The sequence below is a fragment of the Protopterus annectens genome, chromosome 2.part0, assembly GCF_019279795.1.
Source record: "Protopterus annectens isolate FY-2018-M chromosome 2.part0, PAN1.0, whole genome shotgun sequence".
NCBI classification, from domain to species: Eukaryota; Metazoa; Chordata; order Ceratodontiformes; family Protopteridae; genus Protopterus; species Protopterus annectens.
In genome coordinates, this window is record NC_056728.1 from 1,497,109,688 (window position 1) to 1,497,135,237 (window position 25,550).

Sequence of the window (25,550 nt, forward strand, 5' to 3'; positions counted from 1 at the left end):
AGCTATGTCAGAAACCTAGGAGGAAACTCCCAGATATGCTCAGAATTAGTTCAAAATGATGTGAAGATTACTGATCCTACAGACATTGCCAACATACTGGCTGACAGGTTCAGTGCAAACTCCCTCCCCTAAAGGAGAGATATCTATACCAAATGATTGTAGCCCCCCAAACATCTCTAACGCCCAGGTGAGAACTGCTCTCTCCAAGGCAAAGAACACAGCATCCATGGGACCTGATTGTGTCCCCGGCTGTGTGCTCCATGAACTCAACGAGGAATTAAACCCACAGTTAGGACAGCTGTTTAATCTTAGTCTCACCTCTGGATATGTACCCAGGGAGTGGCGCACAGCAACTGTGGTCCCACTCCACAAAGGCGGTGCCTCCACCGACCCTGGAAATTACCGTCCCATTAGCTTGACAAGCCTTATCTGCAAAGCCATGGAGAGGATCATAATGGATCTCATAAATAAAGACATAGGGAACTTGCAGACTTTGGATCCAACCCAGTTTGGCTTTGTCAAAGGCAGATCATGCCTTTTAAACTTGGTTGACTTTTTTGAAACAGTCACCAAGACCATTGACGAGGGAAAGGCAGTCCATACAGCCTATCTAGACCTGGCGAAGGCTTTTGATACAATACCTCACTCGGGTATCATTGAAAAACTCATCAACTTAAATGTAAATCCATACATTACAAGATGGGTTGCAAACTGGCTGAGTGACAGAACCCACAGGGTCAGAGTTGCTGGCGCCATGTCAGACTCAAAGCCTGTCACAAGTGGTGTCCCACAGGGCTCAGTCCTGGGCCCACTCTTGTTTGGCATCTACTTTTCTGAAGTACAAGCAAACACAGGAGGGTTATGGCTGACAAAGTTTGCAGATGACTGCAAACTGGGCGCCGTAGTTGAAAACACATCTGACACAGATATCCTTCAGAAGGGTCTCACAGAAATGGATAACTGGTGCCAGAGCCATGGCCTAAAATTAAATGCCAAGAAATGCATAGTCATACCCTTCGGGAAAAATAAGGTTACCCCTAGCTACCATATAGGTGGCAATCCCCTGAACACAGAAGAAGTTATTAGGGACCTGGGAACCCAGGTTGACAGTAGCCTTTCATTCGACACTCATATTGCAAAAGTAGTTAGGAAGACCTTCTACATTGCCCACCTTATCATGAAGGGATTCACATCTAGATCAAGGGAAGTCATAGTCTCCCTATACTCATCACTCATCAGACCAATGATCGAGTACAATGCCCCATTCGGAATGTATCTGACCCGACACTTGCAGCAGCTGGAGAGGCCACAAAAGTTCCTCACCAAAAGGATAAAGGGTCTCAAAATCTGTCTTATGCTGCCCGACTGAAAGAACTCCAGTTATATTCAGTTGCTTACCGCTTGCTCAGAGGTGACCTATGCCTGACATACAAGGCCATGTCAAACCCAGATTTGATGAACATGCTTCATCTCAAAAAATCTAGATCCCTCAGAGCCACAAGGGCGGGAGACTTAAACCTCGACACGGTTATTAATAGGACATGCTGGAGGGATAGATTCATCACCCAAAGACTCCCTATGCTGTGGAACAAAATCCCGGTTTATGTGAGGCAGAGCACCTCGCTGGCCTTGTTCAAGAGGAATCTTGACCAATGGATGGGAGATCGCAGATACACCCCAGGGGTTACCTCAGTGTCACTGCTCGACAGAGGCACAGCAAAATAATGGGCATAGTTTCTCCAAACTAAAGGGGTGGTGTAAGCCACAAAACTATGGGATAGGCTTATAAATGCCCTCAGGCAGATAGCCTAGTATGAACCTATGAACCTATGAACCTATGAATATATGAATATAGGCTTTTCATGTATAAAACAAATGTTTTTATTTGAAATGAATGCACTTTAACATGGAAAAATGTGTTATAAGAGTACTTTTTCTTTAAATGAAGTTCAAATGAAGTTGAGTGACGTGATAAGCGTTACTGTGCATGCGTCAGGTACGAATGGGATGCATTGATGCAAGAAAACTGATAACAGGTGGAAATGATTAATTATATGTGAGTATAAAGTTATTTAAATGTTTTAAACAAAATTGCTCTTTGTTAATGGTCTGAAGAAGCTACTGGTTTGGTGGTGAAAGCGCTTGCCATTTGATATTCTGTTCTAAATAAAAGCTGTATGATTTTTGAGCTGTACATTTGGTGACCACTTTATCTCATATATTTTTGCTTAATGGCTATATTCTGTGGTCAAGGATTTATCTGCTTAGTATTTTGCTGCTTCTTAACCATAAATAGTTATTTATACACAATAATGTGAATTACCATGAGACATGCAATAACATGAGGAGTACTTACGTCTTACAAAAGTGTTGACATAAACAAAAAAAACTGACTTAGAACTATGTAATGCTATACAGATTCCTCATTAAATATTTGCAGCATCTAATATTTGAAATAGTTTGAGAATTGAGATGGAAAAAACAGATGAAGCATACTAACTGTGGATTGTTTTATATGCAAGGCAGTGTTTTTTTTATAATAATGCGTAAACCATTTAATAAGATCTTTATTGTGAACTTTAAAATGAGCACCTTTAATTTTAACAAATGCATTTACCCTTTGACTTAAAACAGTGAGCATAAATGTTGCAATGATCTCATAGACGACCGCAGTATAACAGAAAAAAAAAACTGATCTTAAAGTCAAATCTGAAGTGCAAAATAGCTTTCAACCCCTGTCTAGTAACCCAAGCTGGCACAAAAATCAAGAGGCTTCATCTAGCACAAGAAGTTAGTGCTCCATCTCTAAACAGACAACATTAGATAGAGGCATTAACTAGAGCTTACTTTTGAGATAAACTGTCTTCTCTCATTTACTCGCATCATCCAAACAAATACATCCACCCTCCATACCCTTGGCAGTCAAACCAACACTTCACAGACATCTCCAGCAACTTACTATACAGTAAGACAACAATATATTAGCAAAACAAAAAGAAAATCTATAGTAACAAAAGCAATAATAAGAAATATACTCAATCCCTGTCTCTCTAACAGCCAAAAACGCTGTTGCAATACAGGAACTATACACAAAAATCTGAAGCAAAAATAGAAATCAAAAACACTCTCAAACAGATTCATTTCCATTCAAAGGAACCACAAGATAAATAAAACATGTATATCTTTATAGCTAGGCACTAACATTAATTAATAGGCTTCTCTATAAAGCTTAATATGAAACTTGATATATTAAAATAAAGAAGGTATGTTAACTTAGAAAACTATTACTCTATGAATGAAACTAGTATCCTTATAAAAACATAGATATAGGAAACCTGCATGTAAAGCTAACACCAAAACAAAGCAAATGCTAATATAATAGTAATGATATATAGAATGCGTGCACTAAATTTAAAAGGACAAATGTTATTTATTAATTTTAGATATCAAAGTATCAAAAGAAATAGAAAGAAAAAGAAAAAGAAAGTTACCTTAATGAAGTATGCATTCAGGCTTTGTAGTCTGATTGTAAGTATATTTAAAAAAGTATATGAAGTTATTCTTATGCAATATAACTACAAACTGGATTAGATAGCAATAGAAACTAAGTAAAAAGTCACTTTTCTTTTAGTTTCTTTTTCTTTTCATTAACTTTCTATTTCTTTCAGCTTATCTCTTCAAGGAACTGTTACTCCAATCCATATCCTCTATTTGATCTATTACTTTATTTGATTTCAAGAATGCCATAGCATTGTCTAAGTCCTCAAAGGTTTTGATTTCATCTGGAAGAAATATTTTAAGTCTGGTTGGGTAAAGCAAATGAACTATAATTTGTCTTTTTTTTATTTATTTTACTAATGGTAGAAAGCATTTTCTCTTGGGCATCACAGCAGGAGAATAATCATTGTCAAACCTTATTATTTTGTCCTGTAACTTGATAGCAGATTTTGTCCAGGCTGTTTTGAGAATTAATTCTTTGTGCTGTGATGAAAAAAAGCTCACTATAGTAGATCTCGGTGGTGACTTATTTTTAGAGGAGGAAGTTTCCAAGGATCTGTGCGTTCTCTCATTGCCATATGATATAGATTCAGATAAATCAAGAATTTTAGGGAGCCAGGATGTCAAAAAGCTTGTTATACTTTCCCCTTCAGTCTTTACAGGCAAACCAAAGACAGAGATGTTGTTCCTCTGAGACCTATTCTCTGGATCATCAATTTTGTTCAGAAGTAGAGAATTCTGTTTCAGTAAGAATTCAATGCTGTTTTCATCTTCAGATAATCTCCCTTCAATGCCATTTAAGGCATCCTCCATCCCAGATAACTGTATTCTCCGCTGATTTAGACTCCTGTATTTGTTGCATTTGCTTTGAACATTTTTGTTTAAAATGCTCTAGTTTGTTATCCATTTTGTCCATCTTCATGGAAAGTTTTTGTATATTGGTAAAAGCAGACTGAAGTTGCTTTTTCAAAGATGAGTCCTAAGAGCTTAGTTTTGTGAGAGTCATTCTGGATTATAAGTGAAGAGATTTTCAAGATAAAAGTTTGACAGGAAAATATTGGTATATAAAAATATTTTTTTTGATATTATCCTTCAGGACAATTCAAGTTACTAGCATTTAGTTAAAAAAAAATAAGTAGGATAACTTAGAAGTATAATTCCCTTCCAGAAATAAAATAACAAAAGTAAAGAAGGAGAAATCTGTTGCTAACCTGTCAGCATCCTGGCAACGCACTACTTAAACAAATTTTAAATAATAAAATAAAATAAAATCTTAGGCGTACTGTTACAAAAGAAGTAAGCAGTTTTTCTCTCTCTGCGTAATGTCTAGGTGGAAACTCCAATAGATAAAGAAACAAGCTAATAAATAAATAAACTATAAGAAAAGCTAGTATATATTTGATTAACATCTTTTGTCAATTTAACTGAAATTCCAATTCACTAAGTTTAATGTGCTGCTATTAATTAGTGTTGCAAGTGTTGTCAATCAAACTGAAAACAAACAAAAAATGTAATTCAGATTTAGTTGGTGTATCTAATAAGACAGTACTGTTTATATATATATATATATATATATATATATATATATATATATATAGGGGTTCACTACATATGATCGAAAGTTCATATGACTGAAGCCCATTTGACTGAGACCAAATGACCGAAAGTTCATTTGACTGAAAACCCATATGACCGAAAACTCATTTGACCGAAAAACAGCACTGGCAGGTATATGCCCTTTTCCCCACTTTAATGTGACCCTGGAGTGAGAATATATTGTCAGAGGGGGTATGGGGGGCACAGCCCCCCACATTGGGGGTGTGGGGGATGTAGCCCCCCACATAATTGCAGTTTATGCACTGTTATATACATGTGTATCCATTAAAAGTGCATGAAAACATACATCAGTAAAAACTGGCTATGCCACCCACACCCCCCCCCAACTTTATATTTTCACTCCAGGGTCACACTACAGTGGGGAAAAGGGCATATACCTGGCAGTGCTGTTTTTCGGTCAAATGAGTTTCAGTCATATGGGTTTTCAGTCAAATGAACTTTCGGTCATTTGGTCTCAGTCAAATGGGCTTCGGTCATATGAACTTTTGGCCATATGTAGTGAACCCATATATATATATATATATATATATATATATTTTTTTTTTTTTTTTTTTTTTTTTTAAATGTTTTATTAGATCTGTACCAAAGAATGTATCATTGTTTTTTTACTCTCTTTATAATGCTGTTTAACACTGGTCTAAAATTAACATCACACTTACTCAGTTACCTAACAAATATGGTCCTGTCCTGCTCCAACTCTCGAAACTGGTAAGAACTGATCCAGAAGAGTTTAGGTTATAGACATGAGCTAAAAGGGTAATGTAGTTTTATATATTTGCAGAGAGAGAGACTTTTTCAGTTTTCTTTTCTTTTCCTTTTTTTTTTTTGTTAATTCAGGTATACATATGTGGAGGCTTCACTGGAAATGAATGTTTGTTTACAGCTGAAACATATGATCCACAAAGTGACCAATGGACCTTGATCACTCCAATGAGCAGCAGAAGAAGTGGTGTGGGAGTGATTGGATTTGGAGAACATGTTTATGCGGTAAGTAAATGCAACAAACAAAATATTTTCTTCTTTTTGATTATTCTGCATTACATAAAAGCTAGTAATATTAATGAAACAGAAAAAAAAACAACTAAAAGAGATGAATCGTGCAGCTGTTTAGAATGGGGAGCCATTTATAGACATTTCATTATTCAAGACTCAGTTGCTGTCAAGTATAACTCAGATAATGTTTGTGCTGATTTTTTTTATGAAATCATAACTTCAGCACTCTATGGATATCTTATGTGTTGAGGAAGGCAACATAGGACGAGAATGAGGAATATAAAACAATCTTGCTTAATTATTTTGTACAAGACTGTCTTCTTCTATGAACCTATGAACATTGTATGAAGGAAGTGATTAGAGTGGACTGAATTTGATGAAGTGTAGGTAATGGAGTGGATAAGAAAAAGTCAGTATCCATGGCAGTAGTAAGGAAATGTGCAGTACTGTCCCAATCTAGGAAGACGTTGAAAGGGAAGGATATTAACCTTCTACTGTGTGTGTGTGTGTGTGTGTGTGTGTGTGTGTGTGTGTGTGTGTGTGTGTGTGTGTGTGCATGTATTTATGCACGTCTGTATATGTGTGTGTGTTCATCTGTGCCCACATGCCACATTGTTAACAAAAAGTTAAAAGGAATAGAACTAGATAAATAGCATAGGCTATCAGTCTTGTGAACAAACACAGTGAAATATAAAAATGAAATTGACATATCATTTGATTGTAACATTCTGACAGAAGGCGGGTAAGCAGGAGAAATTGAAGAGGAAGGAGAAAATACAAAAAAGTGGAATAACTTAAAGAAAAATTTAAGAAATCTCTATTTCAATGAAAGCTTAGATAGAAAATGTTTACAAAAGGGTGGTCAGCTGTAGGTAATTTTATTCTGTATCTCTGCATCTTACCTGTCATTGTTCATTTTAGATTGAGAAGTCTCATTTTTATCAGAAGGAATTGATTCTTAAGGTTCTGTGTAAAATATTATCAATGCTACATTGCTGCACTAGATAGCATAGCTATTTTAACAAGACACTGTCCAATGCTGCTTAAATATTTATTTGGATGAGCACAGTTCCAGAATAGTATGAAAGGGGCTGCATAGTAATAGTACCTTTTTTCAGCCATATTAATGGCAGCAGTTGTGCTACCATACAGAAGTAAAATGACCATGTTCTGAGAGGTCACGTGATCTTCATGAGAAGCATAATGAGGTGGAGACTATATGTGTTCATGTGCACAATGAAACACCTCATAGCTGAAGCAGGGTGACTGTGTTCAGGCCACAGCTGCCCAGTACAACACCATAGCAGCTCAATTCATCATTGCAATGGTTGTGGGTGGAGCTAGGAAAGTTGTAAATGGGGTCAAAAGTATTGTGGGTGGGAGCTAGGAAAGGCGGAGATGGGGTCAAAAGTAATCAGAGTAAGTCATACAAATGTACCTTGAAGGAAAGTCAGGTGAGGTTGAGAATGGCATATTTGTTTCTGGACAGGTGTCAACATTCTTCTTTTGAAAAAGAATACTAGAATTGAGTGGTAGCAAGCAACAATTGTGGTCAGGAAGCAGAGAATAGGTAAGGGAGTGAGTATAGACAAACATAAAATACAGACAGGGGCATACAGGTAAGGTATTGACACAAAATTTGGTTACAGTGGAGAGATACAGACAGACAGAGGGAGGAGAACTATTGATGGGAAGGACTAAACTGCAAACAGGGTATGGGGTATGCAAAAAAGAGGTGCAACTTTATAGAGAAAGGGTGGGTATGGTGTGTCTGTCTAACAGATGCAGAGGAAAGTCAGCCCAGTCCTTATTCATTACTGTGCCTAACATTATGGGCAGGACCTTCCACTAATGGCCCATTGGATAGGACAGGTCAGTTTTTTAGGTCTATTAGCTGCACAGAGTGATGCATCAAGCTGTCAACTACCAACAGCTGCTAACGACCAGCTTAGACACAACCACATGCTTTAACTGCTGCAACTGCCACTGGGTGACTAAGGTGGATCCCTTAGGGGAATTCTCCAAGGAGGAGACTCTGCCCCACCTCCTGGACAAAGGTAGTGAAGCCACTAAAAGTCCCTTTTGGTCATTTTTGGTAGGTGGCCTTTATTTCAATATAGAAAGTCTGTTGACTGTTGTGATCCAGCAGTAGGCAGTTTGTTTGGTGCTAAGCCAGGATTTGCCTCCACTCAACAATCTGCATCACAGATGAACTCAGAGAAAGTGGGTACAAAAAAAAAAAAAACAAAATAAAGAAAAAGAGGAAGGAAGACAGTATAACAAATTTGCATTGTTAATTTGATGCCAATTTTACACAATATACATTGCATACTTGATTTATCCCAGCACATGGACAGCCTGCCACATCTCGTCAAACAGGCCTGATTATGACAATCTCCTCTGCTGATGCAAAATATAAAGCATACAGTAGTCAGTAATATGTGTTCCCTCAATGGAAGGAGAGTGCAGCTGCAGTCCATATTCAGAAAATGCAACGCAAACTCTTATTCGCAGAACTTTCCATAGAATGCTGGTCCAACTTACTAACCTCTGTCTCTTGCGCCCAGAAGAAGTCTAAGTGGCACCTCCAAAGTTTACTGTATCTGTACTGACACTGCTCAGCAGAGTCAGTGATGCCAGTGACATCACTCACATCCCTGGCAATCTAGTGCCAGGGAACAGTTTTATACATGAGATTTTCAGAATGGCCCATCAAGACCTACTTATAATCCCTGTGCAGAAAATGAGCATAAATTTTAGTGTTCAAACAGCAGAATAGTCTACAGCAGTACATAGTAGGGCAAAGAAGGCAAAGATAAAATCCACAGCACTTTATTGCAAATAAAAGGTAAGCGCTTTCACAAATAAAATTTGCTTCATCAGGCCTTAGATCATTACAAACATCACTTCCTTTTAAATCACTTCAAATTCAAATAGACCAATCATAATGAAGCATCATTTAAAGAGACAATAGTAGTCTAAAGATGTGTACCAGTAAATACCGTCATAAAATAAAGTCAAAAAAATGACATATTATTTCCTAAGCCTCCTATCCCTCAACCTCGCAGTGATAGCTATATGGTCATTAAGCCCCTTTCTCAAATGGGACATGAGCTTAATTATCCATCTAAGTTCACTATTTTCAGTAACATTAGAAATGTTACCCAATCTATCACTTTCAGGAACAATTTCTAAAACATTACATTTAAAATGATGTGTTAGACCTAAATCTAAAATGTGCTTGGCTATAGCACTATAACTATGGGCTCTCTTAAGGGAATACATATGGTTCCTAATCCGCTCTCTCAAATGTCTGTTGGTCTTCCCAGCATAAAATTAATTACACTGTATACATTGAGCCAGGAATGCAAGGTCCTTACTATTGCAGTTGGCACTAGTAGATACTGTATACACTTGGCCTGTGTCAGGGTGTTCAAAATCTGTTCCCTCATATATAAATGCACAGAAATTGCACTGACCACATTTAACAGTGCCATTACATATACTAGGCTCCATCAAATTTAACATTGATTTTGGATAACACAACCTACGTTTAAGATTCTTGGTATTCTTATAAATTATACATGGTTTACCCCCCACAATTTTAGAAATCTGAAGGTCTGTCTGAAGTATCTTCCAATTCTTATTTAAAATGCCCCTTATTACTGCATTATCCCTAGAAAAAGCAAAAGTAAAAGGGATTTTATCCCATTGTTTCCTGTTATTTCTTTCTTTAATAATGGGTTTAGAGAAATAGGGTTTAGCCCTGTCTCCTCTCATACTATTAACATTCTCCGCTACCTCTCGAATCTCACTTTCATGATAACCCCTGCATATAAAGTCACTACTCATTCTAGCTATTTCATAATTCCAGTTATAATCCCTATCAGTTAACCTAGAACATCTCATTACTTGTCCTTTCAGAATATTGTCGAACACATGTTTAGGATGCATGCTAGTTCTATGTAAATATGAAGGGTGATGGCATTCCCTCATATACCTGTCTGCATGGCAGCCCCCTAACATATCAATCGTAATTCTGATATCCAAAAACTCCATCATACTATCAGAATACTTCCCTGTAAATCTCAGAAAGTTGTTGCTATGATTCATGACATCAATTAATTCAAGTAGTTGCTCACTTGAGCCAGCCCACAAAATAAAAAGGTCATCAATAAACCTTCTGTAAAAGAGCAGATAACTGCATGCTAAAGGATGTAGAAGCATGCACTGGGACTCTCATTCAGCCATCACGATGTTGGAGTAGTTATTGGCACAAGGCGTGCCCATAGCTATGCCCAACACCTGCTGATAGTAAGCACCCTTAAACAAAAACACATTACCATTCAAAATTATGTCAAGCAAGCTGCATATTAGCTCAGTATGCATATCTGAATAAGATCTATTACGTATCAAGAAATTCCTAACCATTGATATCCCTTCCATGTTGGGGATTACAGTAAACAAAGAGGTTACATCATATGTAGCCAATAGAATCCCTTTCCCATCCACACTATGTTCCTCCACAAAATAAAATAAATCCTGCAACACTTGCTTAGTGTCACTTAGGATATAAGCGTGCCTCTCAAGAACTGGTTTAAGTTGTTTATCCACATAAATAGACAATGGCTCTGTTAGCCACCCCCCTGCTGATACAATTGGTCTGAAAGGGGGTTTATAAGGGTCTTTGTGGACCTTAGGTAATCCTTGCAGAGTAGGGACTACAGGTTTTTTAACAACAAAATAACTAAATAGTTCCTTAGTAATCAGGCCCTTCATCACAAACTGCATAAGAGTAGCCACAACCTCCTCATCAATATTATTTATATCTAATATATTAATCCGCTTATACACGGAAACATCCTGCAACATTTCCTGGATGGAAGTGAAATAGAACTCACTGTCCATAATCACTATTTGACCACCTTTATCTGCAGACCTTATAACTATGGTGTTATCACTCTCAAGCATTCTCAGAGCAGACCTTTCTTCAAATGATAAATTTTCAAAGCCCTTTTTACGCTGTTTACAAACATTTCTATCAAAATATTCATAAAATTCAGACACACATACTTTATAGAAAGTGTCTAATACAGCGTTATATTGTGGATTATAAATACTAGGTTTTTAGAAAACAAAGTCTCTCACACATCCTTCATTACTATCAGTTATCGATTTTGTATCAAACATCAATTTTAGTTGAATATTTCTAAGTGTCAGCTTAAAATCAATCAAAGTATCATCCACATTGGCTGATAATGCAGGAATAAAGGATAAACCTTTATTAAGAACATTTTGCTCAAAGGATGTAAAGTACCTGCATGATATATTCCATATCAAGTTTTCTCTACCGTGGCCCACATTTTCTTGATGGTATTGTTGTTTGCCCGTGTTTCCACTTGACATTTCATCCTTCCTCAATTCTCCGGTGAGCTCGTTGATTACTTGCGCTTCACCCTGATAGGCAGGGGAAGAGAAAAAATGGTTGTGCTACTAGTGCCGATGCCTTTGGTCTTACTACCATCTCTCTACTTCTTCCAGGATCTTCTAGCTCACGTGAAGAGGTATTTCCACTCATCGTAGGAGGGTTCTGAACATCAGAGCCATCGGCTATGGGAGTAGTATATACGGAAACGTTACTACGATTGGCTGGTGACATCACAGTATCTGCCAATTGAGATGTAGACGTTGACATTGCATTGATCTCCTGCGCCAAACTACTTGTTTCATCTGTAGTATTTATCCGTGCCACATTACACTGATTAACATTATCAGTAGAACGAGTTTCTGACCTTTTCGGCAATGTAAATACATGACTTTTTTCAAAGTCAAGCATATCACGTTGAATCATGTTCATTTTCTGGTGCATAAGCTTACACTCATATAGCTTAATATTAGCCATAGAGTCATTAAGATGTTTCTCAGTTTTGTCCACGCCCAGGAGCTCTTGTATAACATCACAGTTAAACTCAATGTCATTCATTAATTTCTCCTTAACTGGCATAAGATACTCAATTAGAAGTTGCATGTAAGAAAAACTCATTTCCAGATTAATCTGCTGCCATTTGGCCAGCAGCTCTGGATGTGACTCACCATAGGTAGGCATAGTTAATACCCTGAGACCTCAAGGGATGATTTTACGAGCACAACATGCCTCCAGATGTAGTCGCTGTAGCTATAGTCAGTTTAGCTGATACATGCTATCATCAAAAGTTTGTGTAGCATCTTGCAGCTTATGTGTATCAGCACTTTTGACTGTATTTACTGGTATATGTCTTTACACTAGTATTGTCTCTTTAAATGATGCTTCATTATGATTGGTCTATTTGAATTTGAAATGATTTAAAAGGAAGTGATGTTTGTAATGATGTAAGGTCTGATGAAGCAAATTTTATTTGTGAAAGCGCTAACCTTTTATCTGCAATAAAGTGCTGTGGATTTTATCTTTGCCTGCTTTGCCCTGCTGTGTACTGCCGTGGACGTTTTTGCTGTTTGAATTCTACTTATTTACTTGGCGGTTACTCCTAGATAGTGTTTGTGTTTTCTGCTTCTATAAATTTTAGTGTGCTGATTGCACCAGGCAGAATCCCTTTTGAAAGCAATGCATGAAGAGGCCACAGCCACTCAACAGGTCAGAACAAGTTAAAAATAGCAGCACGGTGTTCACAGCCACACGGTAGAAACACTATGTACTATTCATCATCAGAAAACAAGTGTGCATGATGGAAAGTTTCACTAGCACAGACAGGTGGTACTACAAGCTTTGCAATGTCCCTTTACAAATGTACAAGGAGAATGGACTGGGTTGGGCATGGCAGTGCATACTGTGGCTGATTATTCATTTTTTTTGTTTACAAAATATACTCATCAACATGGTTGCAGTTTGTACATAGTATCTCTCTGTTTTTACGAGTAGTTTATATTACCTTTGTGTTGTTAAACCCTGGGCTAAGCCTGCAATTGGTCATGCTGTGATCAGTGGTCCACCTCAGTAACCACAATGTAAATAAAATAAAAAAAAATAAAATAAATTGAAAATGTAAATACATTATCTTGCTTATTATGGAGATGGTTTCATCATGCTAACTCATCTCATTAGCATAATCTCCATGCTGCAAATTTTGTTTTAGTAGGATGAAAAGTATGGTTGCCATATTTCTAAAGACCTTATTACTGATGAGCAACTTAGCAGTAGAAATACAGTGGAAGACAGTTTGAAGTGCCACATGGATGTACTGAAAGCAGACAAGACAGCTAGTAATGTATTTTATGACTATCATATACACATATGGGTGCACAAAGGCAGTGGGTGCAGATAGTAAACAGTGGAATAAGTGAAGTAACATAATCTAGGATTATGACAGGTTACTGTCTTGCTGACAGAACGCTCACCCAGTCAAACAATAGAATGCAAAACCTGATTGGAAGCTCATCAATATAGCCAACAGAGCACAAAGGAATAACAGGTTGCTGCCCTTCGGCTGTGGAGTTCACCTAGAGGAGGAACAGAACACAATGACATGACCAGCTACTGTCCTGTTGGGGGTGCTATACTGCAGCGTAAGCATGCAGACTACAAGACATTCTACAGTGGGAGGTCATACCAATTGCCATCGTCAAAGTGGTCTGAGAAGATGAGTGACAGCAACTTGCCCACTACTGCTGTCAGCATAGCATAGAATACCACTTTATCAGGCATATATGTGGCTACCAAATGAAGGCAGTGAGTCAGTGTTAATATATATGAATCTGCAATGGACAGTAATGTATTCAAACACACTAATCCACATGTGTAACCCTCAGATAAAGTAGACTGAAATAATGGATTTTCTTGTGGGGAGTTGAGGAAAAATGAAATTGGTTCTTCTAATGTCAATAGTATTTTCATAACCTATCTAAAGCTAGGATTTCAATCAATCATTTGAATTTGTGTCTTTGTAATTATAAGTTCCTTCTCATTCATCAGACACATCCTTTACTGCATTTTTTTTTTAATTTCACATTCGCCAGACACATATTTTAAGGCAATTTTTGGATGATCAGTTTTGTTTTTCAAATATGTTTTATATTTTTGGACAAACCAAAATGTTGATAGATTTATCACTAGAGCAAACAATACTGCAGGAAAAGCAATATATTTCCACACCATTGCTAGAAATTGGAATTGCCATCCACCTTCGCTGACCACTGCCTCTACCACCTCACACTTCAAAAACTGCCTCAAATCACATCTGATGAATACCTGACTATGTCCTTGTATTATGTAAACTTAGGCTTTCCTACCTTTTCCTCCCCATATCCATTCACCAATACCAGGTTAGTCACTGTAATCCTCTATGGGACTAAAACCCTAACAGCCACCATTCACCAATACCAAGTTAGTCACTGTAATCCTCTATGGGACTAAAACCCTAACAACCATCCATTCACCAATACCAAGTTAGTCACTTTAATCCTCTATGGGACTAAAACCCTAACAGCCATCCATTCACCAATACCAAGTTAGTCACTGTAATCCTCTATGGGACTAAAACCCCAACAGCCATCCTTTCACCAATATCAGGTTAGTCAGTATAATCCTCTATGGGACTAAAACCCTAACAGCCACCATTCACCAATACCAAGTTAGTCACTGTAATCCTCTATGGGACTAAAACCCTAACAGCCATTAGCTGAGCCTGTAAGTAGCTCCTAATCCCTACTGTTTGTAACTTCTCTGACTGCTGAGATGTGTCTTGTCTGCTTGCATTTTTAATTTGAATATCTGATTGCTTTGTTGTATAACGTGCATGTTTGTTGTACTACTCTGTATAAAAATATTTCTCTCTTGTTTAACTTGTACTACTCTGCATAAAAATATATATATTTTTTGCTTAGCAATGTGGAGCTTTTTTCCCAAGGCCTCTGCTGTAAATGGACCTAGTCCAGTCAGAATTTCCAGGTTAACAAATGTAAAATAAATAAATAAAATAAATAAATAAATGAAATGCAGCAAAATACTATGCAGACAAATCCATGACTGCACCACGCAAGTAAAGAACAAATGGAAAGAAAATAAAGCAGTTGCAAAACGTACGGCTCTAAAATCATAAACTATTTATTTTTAAAAACAGGTTAACAAGGTAAGCGCTTTCACCCTGGTGAAAGCACTTACCTTGTTATCTGTACATTTTGCGACCGCTTTAAAATAAATAAATAGCTTTAGCATCATTCTTCTGATGTAGAATTAGTCAATATGATGATATGACATCTGTTAAACCTGAAAAAATGGTGGATGACAGCAGTTTCAGATAAATTAGAGCAAATTTTTTCTGCCCTTCTTACTTCACAATTTCTAATACATGCATTGGACATGAGTTGGTAAAAATCACCTATAGACACTTAGCACAGGGTCTGTGCCATCCCATGTGGTACAAATATATGACAAGCTACAATGAAACATTGTGAATGGATCTAGTCATAATGGTGTTCATAGAATGGGTACTGAAGGACATTTTCTTATGCCTATTTTGATTTGGACACTTCTGGTTGTCTTATACAAATGTTTGTGATTCCTTCTATAGAGCTTAACATATATCCCATAAGCAACATAAAACTGTGCTTTGCTTTTTGATTAGCTACTTCAGGATCAGATTTCGAACTTTCCAATGGCTTAGAGATTGCTGTTTTATCTCTAACTTATAAATGAGATAATCTCCTGCAGTTTCTTCCATATGAGAATTTCTGTCTGTGTCAATCTTCTTCTGTCATTTAATTGAATTAGTAATGTAGTTGACACAAGCAAACTGCTTCTATATCTTCTACCTGTTATCCAAATCTGAAGGTGACAATCCCCAAAGTTTTGATCTTTCTCTTGCAATTCTTCACCAATCAGATAGCATACATATATAAATATTTATAAATATATATATATATATATATATATATATATATATATAGCTATATAGATAGAAAGGTTTACTAGCAAAATATCAAAATGCTGAAATTAGCAACACATTCTAATGACTTTGTTGAATATTCTTGTCAAATTTGGTAATGTCGCTTTAATAGAATGTCAGCAGTCATCACCTCGATGTCCACATTCAAAATTATTCAAAATATGAGTATGTGACATCAAACCCTTAGGCTGGTGTGGTGAAACTGCTGTGGAAATTGTAAGTGCAAAGCACATGTTTTTGTGGTTTTGCAGAGGGTCAAGCCCCCCACCATGCACCGCCCACACCTCCTGCATATTATATATTCCAACTCCAAGATCACACTACAATGAGGAAACAGGTACATTTTCCAATCACCACTGTAGCGCGATATTCATTCAGAACATGGATCTCATATTAGCGGATGTACACTACCATTCGCTAATGTGGATTCAAGCATTTCCAGATCGACATTGCAGAAACTGGGAAACATGCATTTGATCATAGCAGTTTTGCGTAAGTGCAGTTCCACATTTTGGTAGTAAACCTATAAATATAGCCTATATTCCTGTTTTCCTATCTGCACACAACTGAATTCCTTATTTTTGCCCTGTGGACCACTGTCAGATCATATTACACCATCTGATATCCCTTACCTCAACAATATGGACTTTAATAACAATTGCACTTATTGTCATTTTTCAATTTTTCTTGAGCTTTGAATAACAGTCTAGTTCTAGGAAATGACATAAATGAGGAAAAGAAAATAAATTGCTGGCAAAAATACATTACATGCATTCATATTCACACACTGTATTTATACATACTTGCTAAATAACTGTTAGACACTGCAGTAGTGGATTCCTGAAATTACCTTTTTTTCTTGTATTATGTCATTGCTTGTTAGAAATATTTTTGCTAGAAAGGTATGCGACTTGAAACGTTTGTAATATCATGTGAAATATTAATTTTTGTATAGATAATGTGAATGTATTTTGCCACATGGCCTAAATCTCGATTGAAAAGGTTTCTCTGACCAGTTAATTTACTCACTTAACATATGTTAAAAAATAAGTATGACTTACATGGCTACTATGAAGTGGAAAAAATTTATCTCCTACTCACCTATATGTATAATCTGGTCCTGGATATTTTATACTCCTTCCCTTTAATTTTTAATGCAGTTTGTATTGCAGAAAGTATAGCTCTATGCTGCTTGTGCTATCTGATTCAACATTTCCAGCCATTTCATTATGTATACCTCTTAGTGCTTTTATGCACTTTACTGTTCATAGATGAGATTCATCTGTTCTCTCAAGCTGTTGTCTTCTTAACTCTTTTGGAGCTTTTACCCTAATTGCTCTGAACATTAAGCGCTGGTCACAGCTTGCTCTATGTCAAAAGAAGACAGGACTAAAATGTGTTTCTTACTGATAATTTTTGCATAGGGCATCTCCTCAGTGTAATATTTTTCTCTATCTGCATTTCAGATCAGTGTTAGTACTCCTCTGGAATTTTACTTTTCCTCCTATACTTAATTGTGAAACTACCGAAATAATCATTTGTTCTTCTTCAAACAATTATTCATGTTTCTTTGGTAAATATATTGCACTCATAGTGTCTGCTCTATATGTAGCTCATTGCCTAGTCTGTTCTTCATGGTATGGTCATTTTTATTTTATTTATGTTAACCAGATAAGTCCACTGGACAAAAGCCTTCATTTTTACAGGTTGCCAAGAAATGCTCTCTCTCCCCAGTTAAATGAGTTGTTCAGCATCCCATAATACGGAAATGGTGTCTAAGGAAATGAAACCCAAAATTAGAAGAAGCAGCTTCTTAACAGCACAAAAGAAATACCGTATCATCAGCCTACCATATTTCTGTAGATGAAGTAACCTTTTCTTCAGTTTTAGGGTTCCCTTGTAGAATACTTTAAAATTAATGCTTTGGAAGGATTTGTGAACAGTATCTACACAAAGCTCTTTGCCATTGACACATTCACTGAAATTCTAATATCTACACACTTATTAACTCCCTAACTATACGACTATATTTTCATGTTCTTCTTGTCCCAATCCATCTCAATGACCATTATATTTACTACAGATTTGATACTTTCAGTTACATGTACTAGAGCTCTTTGGAATGCATCTGGGATAATTAAATACCTAACAGAAAAGACTGTGGAACCTATACCTTCTAGTGTCATTAACTGTGTCCAACTTGAATCATTCTTCATCTGTTTCTGTAACAGAAACCGTGGTTACTGGAAAGCACATTGTACTCGGCATAGTTGACACTATGTCTGCAACTGTAAGCAATGAGTACTGCTGTTTTTTAATTACATTATTAAAAAAAATGTAAATCCTGTCTTGTTTTACAACACAGATCATACTATTCTCATATTTAATTGGCTGTATTTGCTTTAAGTGAAACAAACCTTTCCAGATGGTTCAGTTCCTATCCATTTTTATTTTTGAAAACTACTGATACTTCCTTAGGAGACCATATTACTGTTCCCACTTTAGCATTATAAATTTTCATCTCAAGGAATGGAAGGTTCCAGAATGCCATCTATATAAATTGTCACATATATCTTTATGTGTTTAATTATTTCTTTTGCATTGTTTATTTGGTAATGCCATGATCTACTCTTGATTTTTTCAGGCAGAAGTTGTGTTCCAGAGTCATGTAAAAAAGTACAGAGCAGCAGACAGTTTAGAGATGAAGAAAATTATAAATTTAGAAATATTTAAATTATAAGATTTCATAAGATAGGTTACACATTTTTTTAATTCCTTATCTTCTATTCTGACAGGAATGTGCTTATTAAAAACTGAATACCTCCAGTCCATCCAGTCTGCTGCACAATAAATGTTTAAACTATTTTTAGTTTGCTTTGTACTTTACAGTGTAGACATTATTGGGTAGCAAGGGGTTGAAGCTGCTGTGTTGGCTGCAAGCAATTGAGTAACAAATTAATCTTGAGTTGCAGACTACAGATTATGGGTATTATTTGCTGAATTAACTGAACTCATTTTTCTTCATTACAGGTGGGAGGGTTTGATGAAATAATTCGACTTCGCAGTGCAGAGGTCTACGATCCCCATACCGACTCTTGGCATAACATCGCCAGCATGTTAACCCCTCGTAGTAACTTTGGAATTGAGGTGGTGGATGAGATGCTGTTTGTTGTTGGTGGCTATAATGGCATTTCAACTACTTTTAATGTTGAATGTTATGATAAAATAACCAATGAATGGCATGCAGCCTGTAATATGAGAATTTCACGCAGTGCTTTGAGCTGTTGTATCATTGCTGGCTTGCCAAATATTAGAGAATATGCAGTTCCAGATGATAGCACTACTAAGGGCTGTAGACCTTTCGCCTTCCACTAGTGCATTACATTTGAGTTCTCAACTTTACTGTTCTGTTTAGAAAATGGAACAAAGAAATAAAGTGTTGATGGCAAACAGTTGTCATGTTTCTCTCTGGAAATATTTAAGCCTTGTCTCTCATTAAAATATTTAGGACTCTGTATAGCAGAATAAAATTTGCTGACCTCATAGGACTGCAAAATACTTTTTATTTTAAATAATTCTAGGGTTTATTGTTTTTCTATGGCTACAAATTAAAGGACTGCATGTGGTTCATTATATTAATTTACAAAAAGCAAAGGCAAACATGTTGCAATAATATGACATCTTATGTCAGCTGTGGTGCATAGAGCTCTATCTACTTCTTTGATAAACTGGGATTTTTACATGCTATGCAAAGGTCAGGTCAGAATTCTTTCTCTCTGTTTTATAGTTCCTGCTACATCATCACTGTTGACTGCATGAATTGTGTATCAAGGTCTGTTGTGCTATGAAGTACTCACAGAAGTAAACAATATGATACCAGTGAACATATCTAACACTACAAAAAGGTTGTGATCTACAACTTTTCAGCTCATTCACTTTTATGCCTTAAGATCCTTCCTGTCCTTCAGAAAAGCATGTCTCAGTGGCCCCATGCTGAACACTCTACTTTGCTAGACAATTCAGACCCCTGGTCAGTATTCCATGTACAGTCATTATGTCAGTACATGAGAGAAATCAGCTTGTTCGGGTACAGCAGGGCAGAAATTTTGGTTAACATGAGGCATTGCAACTCTACCAAAGGGGCCATGAAAACTAAGAGTAGAGTCTATTTAACTTTATAGCAGATAACCAACTTACCAAACAATTTGATCAGCTGAAACAGGAAATGTTTTTGTTGAAAAAGGAAATCTTTTAAACAGCCTTTATCAGTTGCTGGGTGTTTTCAGAACATTGTAAAAACTGAGAAGTAAAACCATTCTGATAGCAATGAAACTTTATAAGTAGGATTTTCCTAATCCCTCCTATAGTTCCCAGTTACAGGAGAATATTATCTCATCACTGAATTAGAATTCCCTGTATATATCTCAATAAATCTCACATAACATGTGGACTGTTATATTCAAGCACTGGTTGTGATGTATTTTACAAACATGCTACAAATATGTAAGAAAGACATAGTTCCCTAAAAAAGATTATTTTCAGTGCGATACTTATCTGTGAGTTAAACATAGTTATGCTACAGATAATGGCCACTAGATCCACAGTCCCTATCCACTTGCATCCTTAAAAGACAAACTCTGGATTCAGTTCAAACAAATACTAACAGTCCTCAAATTGTCAGTCTTCAAAGTCATAGCAAGTATCATCAAATTTGAAGCAAAGGTTCCAAAATCATTCTTAAATTGTGCTATACTTAAATTTATATCCTTTGGACAGCAATATACAAATGTACAACATTTTATCTCAGTATTCAAAAATGCAATTTTTACATGAGAAGCAGGTCTCTGTTCGCTCATCAATGTGAATTACAGCAAACGGCTATTCCCTTAGCACTATCAGGTGAAACTCCTGTTCATCAAAAATGCATAGCATCAGAAACAAAATCATCACGTAGCCATAGTTGGCCAACATACACACACCAGAAGGGAGTATGGACTTTCAGGTATGCTAGGCATAGGAAATCTGCCCTTTCCCTACTGTAGTGCAATCTCTGAGTTAGTATATTTAATTTTAGTGGGAGTATGGGAGTCACAGCTCCTCTCATGAGAAGAATCCGGTTTACAGTAGATCCTCTTATGTGGGGGGCTGTGCCCCCCCCCCCGCTAATTATATATACCAACTGTGAGACTGCACTACAGTAGTGAAAGGGCAGATTTGTAAATCACACTACAGTAGGAAAAGGGCAGATTTATGTGTCCCTATCATACCTGTAAGTCTGTACTGCCTTCTTTTGGGTATATGTTGGCCAGCTATGGCTATGCGATGATGTTGCTTCTGATGATGTGCATTTTTAATGTGGATAGTGTTTGAGGATAAGAGGTTTGCTGTAATGCTCATTTAATTAGCGAACATAGACCCATGAGAAACATATCTCTAATGAAATGTGAAGTTACCTACTATCAAAACAGGCATAACTTCAACTTTCCATTTTATGTAATGACTAATCAAAGGCATATTTCACTCTGTCAAAACAATTGCTATATCGTACATTCATTAACAATGGTCACTTTACAAATTTCATGAATACTTAAATATACTGTTAGCATCTGTGCCTATAAAATAAATAAAATGACTTTTATTGATTTTCAAGTTCACTTTATTGTTCCAGTTTCATAAATATAGCCATGGGACAGCAACTGACTTTCCTCACTTTTAGTTGTGCACAGAAGGTGCTACGTATGAAAAATATAATGAAATGAAAAGTCTGAAAAGAAGAGCGTCAGTAACTCTAAAAATGTAAAGCACCTCTGAGGGATGAATTGCTATGTGTGCCCCAGTCAACCCAGATTTGATTATTAGGAGACAGGTGGTGCAGAAGAATAAATCACTAACTATGGCCCAGCTGCCACAGGTTCAAATGGTGGCTAAGGTGAATGACATAGCGGCATGGAAGGGATGGGCATGCCTGTCCTGGGTGGGACAGCACTCACTGATTTTTTTTCCTAAGGGGAGGCATGGTCAGAAGAGGGGGCTGCCCATGGATGCATTCACTGATTGTATGGCGTGGGGAAAGGCAGTTGGTAGGGCATAAAACAAACAAAAAAGACAGAACAAAACAAAAAAAAATAGATGGAAGCACAGTAAAGCCAAACTCAGGATGCTCCTAAGCTACATGAATGGCCCCTGCAATACTTGAGTAAATCTGGGTAGTACAATGGCTGGGTAGACCCAGTGTGGAAGTGGGGCATTAGAAGCTGGGCTACTAACATGAGGTGTGAGGGTACTAAAAAATATTAAACAATGTATGAGCTACAAACCATTCCATGAGCACCTTCTCAGTAAATGTTACCACTCACTATAGGGAACTAATGCACTTTTGTAATCATAGTGATGAATTATGCAGTTTTCCAAAATCAGTGCATAACAGTTTACACCAGAAAAATATTAGTAACTGTAGGATAGAAACAAATAGATGTACTTGGACCACTTGTATGCCATACTCTGAACATGGTTCATATTCTTTTTTGTATTATTTTACCCCTGTCTCTGCTGACCATCATTACCTTAATCAACAATTACACTGTTTCAGGGAGACCTATATCAATGCAGCCATGAGGGTGCTTTGTGCTCTCCCTGGAATCTTGATAAAGAAACTTTTTTTTTTTCCATTTTGTGGCTTAAATCCATCTGCAGTAGTGATATAAACACTTGTATCATTACAGTGGTGGCCTAAAGCCCATTTCCTACACATACATCCACACCTGTAAGCCCCAACAGGGGTTATAAACAGAGGTTTGGGCAGCCATGTCCACATCATCTAGACACCAACTCCCTGTATTATGATGAACCTGCATTCTCCAGACAAGGTCCAGTCAATGTAGGGATGCAAGCCAGGTGGATAGCAACATTCCTCACCCAGGATGGACATGCCCTAGCCAGTCTACACTGACACATCCTATCTACTAGTCAAACATGGGTCCACTGAGCTATAGTCAAGACATTATCACTGTGCACCACGAGGACAGGAATGTTCTTCAGTTTTGCCATGTCTGCACACAGATGACAACCTGTGGAGCACTGTACAGGGAAGTAAAACCTTGCATATACAGCAGCTGTGCAAAGACCAAATCAGACTTACCACCGGCAGGATAAAACTGTTTCCCTTTATATGTCAACTTCTGTACATGAGTAGCATGCACAAGGATTAGTATTAAGTCACTCAGCCAACATTTGTCAAAGATAATGATGGCCTCCATACTAAGAACTCATAAAATAAATTCACATGTTTCTGTCATGTGACATCCCAAAACATCCTTCTTTAGTTACATTGAAAGTTGAATTTCAGATTTCGTACACCCTTTCATAAGGTGTATGCCATGGCAGGAAACCTGACGGGTATTAAGATATGAGCCAGGAAATCTGTCTTTCCCTGGTTCAGCCTTATGATGTCATGGAGAAATAGTAATACTGGAAATCAGGGTGGTTTTGACTCCTGACATAGCAGCAGAGCAGGCTCATAATGTGCTAGTATACTGTGCTTTTCCTTATATGGTAGTAGGGTAGTGACGCCTGACCTAGGTCTTGACTGAAAAAATGTCTGCCGACCAGCTCACTTACCCAGTTAATAAACTGCTAACAAACAAATAAATAACTACATTAATAATGAATTAAAAAAAAATAATTATGTTTAAAATCAGTGCACCAAAAGCAGGGCAGTTGACAGGTGATTAAAACTACCAGATATGTGGAAAAATACTTACAGGGTCTTCCTGAAGTCAGTGGAGATGACTTTGTCCTAGATAAATTCTGTAATCTTGAAAAACAGTACATTTTATGGTACAAAACAAGACAAAACACAACAAAATAAAAAAATCATCAAAGGAAATTTCTTTGCCTGAGAGACAGCTTGGTCAGGAATTTCTTGATATAAGGAAATCATTTGTTCTACTACAGACATGCAAGTCCCAAGTGCTCAAAGATCTCTGTCTTGAAATCAGACACTCAAGTGTCTTTCAGCTCATATAGGCCGCCACTCATGCTCTAACCTGAATATGAGTTCAGGCAGGCAGCTTCTCCACCTCAAACAAATGCAGTTGATTTTGAATGAGGTTAAGTGCAGCAGCTGTATGGAGGGAGTTTGCTGGGGAGATGTGAATGCTGATGTAGGCAGCAGTCAGGAAGGGAATTTAGGTTTAGGAAGCGGGAGGATCATTTTAATTTTAATTTAGCACTGGAGGAAGAAGGGGATTTTAGGATTAGGAAGTGATAAAAGAGTTTTAAAGATAGGGAACAGGAGAGGAGTTTTAAGTTTAGGAATCAGGAAGATAATTTAAGGTTACAGAGCAATTGGGGAATTTAGGGTTAGGGAGGGGGTTGGAGTTTTAAGTTAGAGAGCTATGTGGAAGTTTTGGTTTAGGGAGAGGGAGTGGAGTGAGGGTTAGGGAACAAGAAGTTGGGTCTGGAACTGGGTGGGAGTTTTATTGTTACAGTTAGGGCTTTGGGCAGACTATACAGTTTAATAGGGCCAGGTGTTAGACGGGCTAAAAAGTAATATTGGGCTAGCAGGAGTTAGAGTACTTGCCAAGCGTTAGCAAGGAAATATGTCATGAGTTAATAGCACAACAGTTCTTGTATTCATCCTGAAATTCCTAGACTTGGAAAGTACTGAGGAATCCAATGATCTAAGAGATGTCAGCTCAAGACAGACTGCTTACTTCAGGTACTAATATCGATATACATAAATATAAAATTTACTTTACTGAGGTGGGCACCTTTGTAGAAAAGCAAACATTGCAAGGAAGAGAAAGCCCCACACACAAAATGTGAAACAAATGTTGTGAGCTTTGACAAGAAAAATAGGAAGGCTTGCAGCTTGTAAGTTCAGACATCAGAAAGGCACCCTACATTAACAATGGAACTGTAGTTTATTTTGCATGCTGAACTTTTGTGTTTGAATTTCCCAAGCAATTCAGATCTGTGAGGTTCAGAGAGGGTCCTCCTAGCTATTTTTGCTACAAAAAACATCTTGAATAAAACCCCTTACTTTGTTCTGGCAGAAGTATTGGCTCTCTAACATGTCTATTAAAACATTTTCTGTAGATCCTGATTTATTTTGATGTTACTACATCCACTACTGAGTTAACTCATTTCTGCCCTGACTAAATACGGTAGCAAAAATTGTCTGACTTTTATTTATTTATTTTTTTTAGTTTTGTCATAAACTGTTTAGTTGCATTAGATAAATATTTTACCCTGAAAAGAGAAGTCAGGGTGAAGAAGAACTAGTAATAAAGAATTTACTGAGATGACGGAGAACAAACAACATGAGCGCTTTTGTCCAGGTATTAAACTTAAATTGCCTGAACATGAAGTAGCACAGTGGTTTAGTGGTCAGTGCTGTTACCTCCTAGCAAAAGGTTCACCAGTTCAATTCTCAGCTGGGTTGTCTTCTGTGCAGAGTGTGCATATCCTCCTTGTGTTTTCATTGGGTGCCTCCCACATTCC

The 25,550-nt window shown here is 37.1% G+C and overlaps 1 protein-coding gene across 1 annotated transcript in view; it reads left to right on the forward strand.

Moving 5' to 3' along the window:
- The window catches only part of LOC122792850 (kelch-like protein 10), a 73,539-nt gene extending 54,118 nt beyond the window's left edge, over window positions 1–19,421 (forward strand). Inside the window, exons 4-5 of the mRNA XM_044060409.1 lie at window positions 5,953–6,102; window positions 19,077–19,421. Of these exons, the coding sequence (XP_043916344.1) occupies window positions 5,953–6,102; window positions 19,077–19,421 (495 nt within the window). The remainder of the gene's footprint in view (window positions 1–5,952; window positions 6,103–19,076) is intronic.
- Window positions 19,422–25,550: the final 6,129 nt, after the last annotated feature.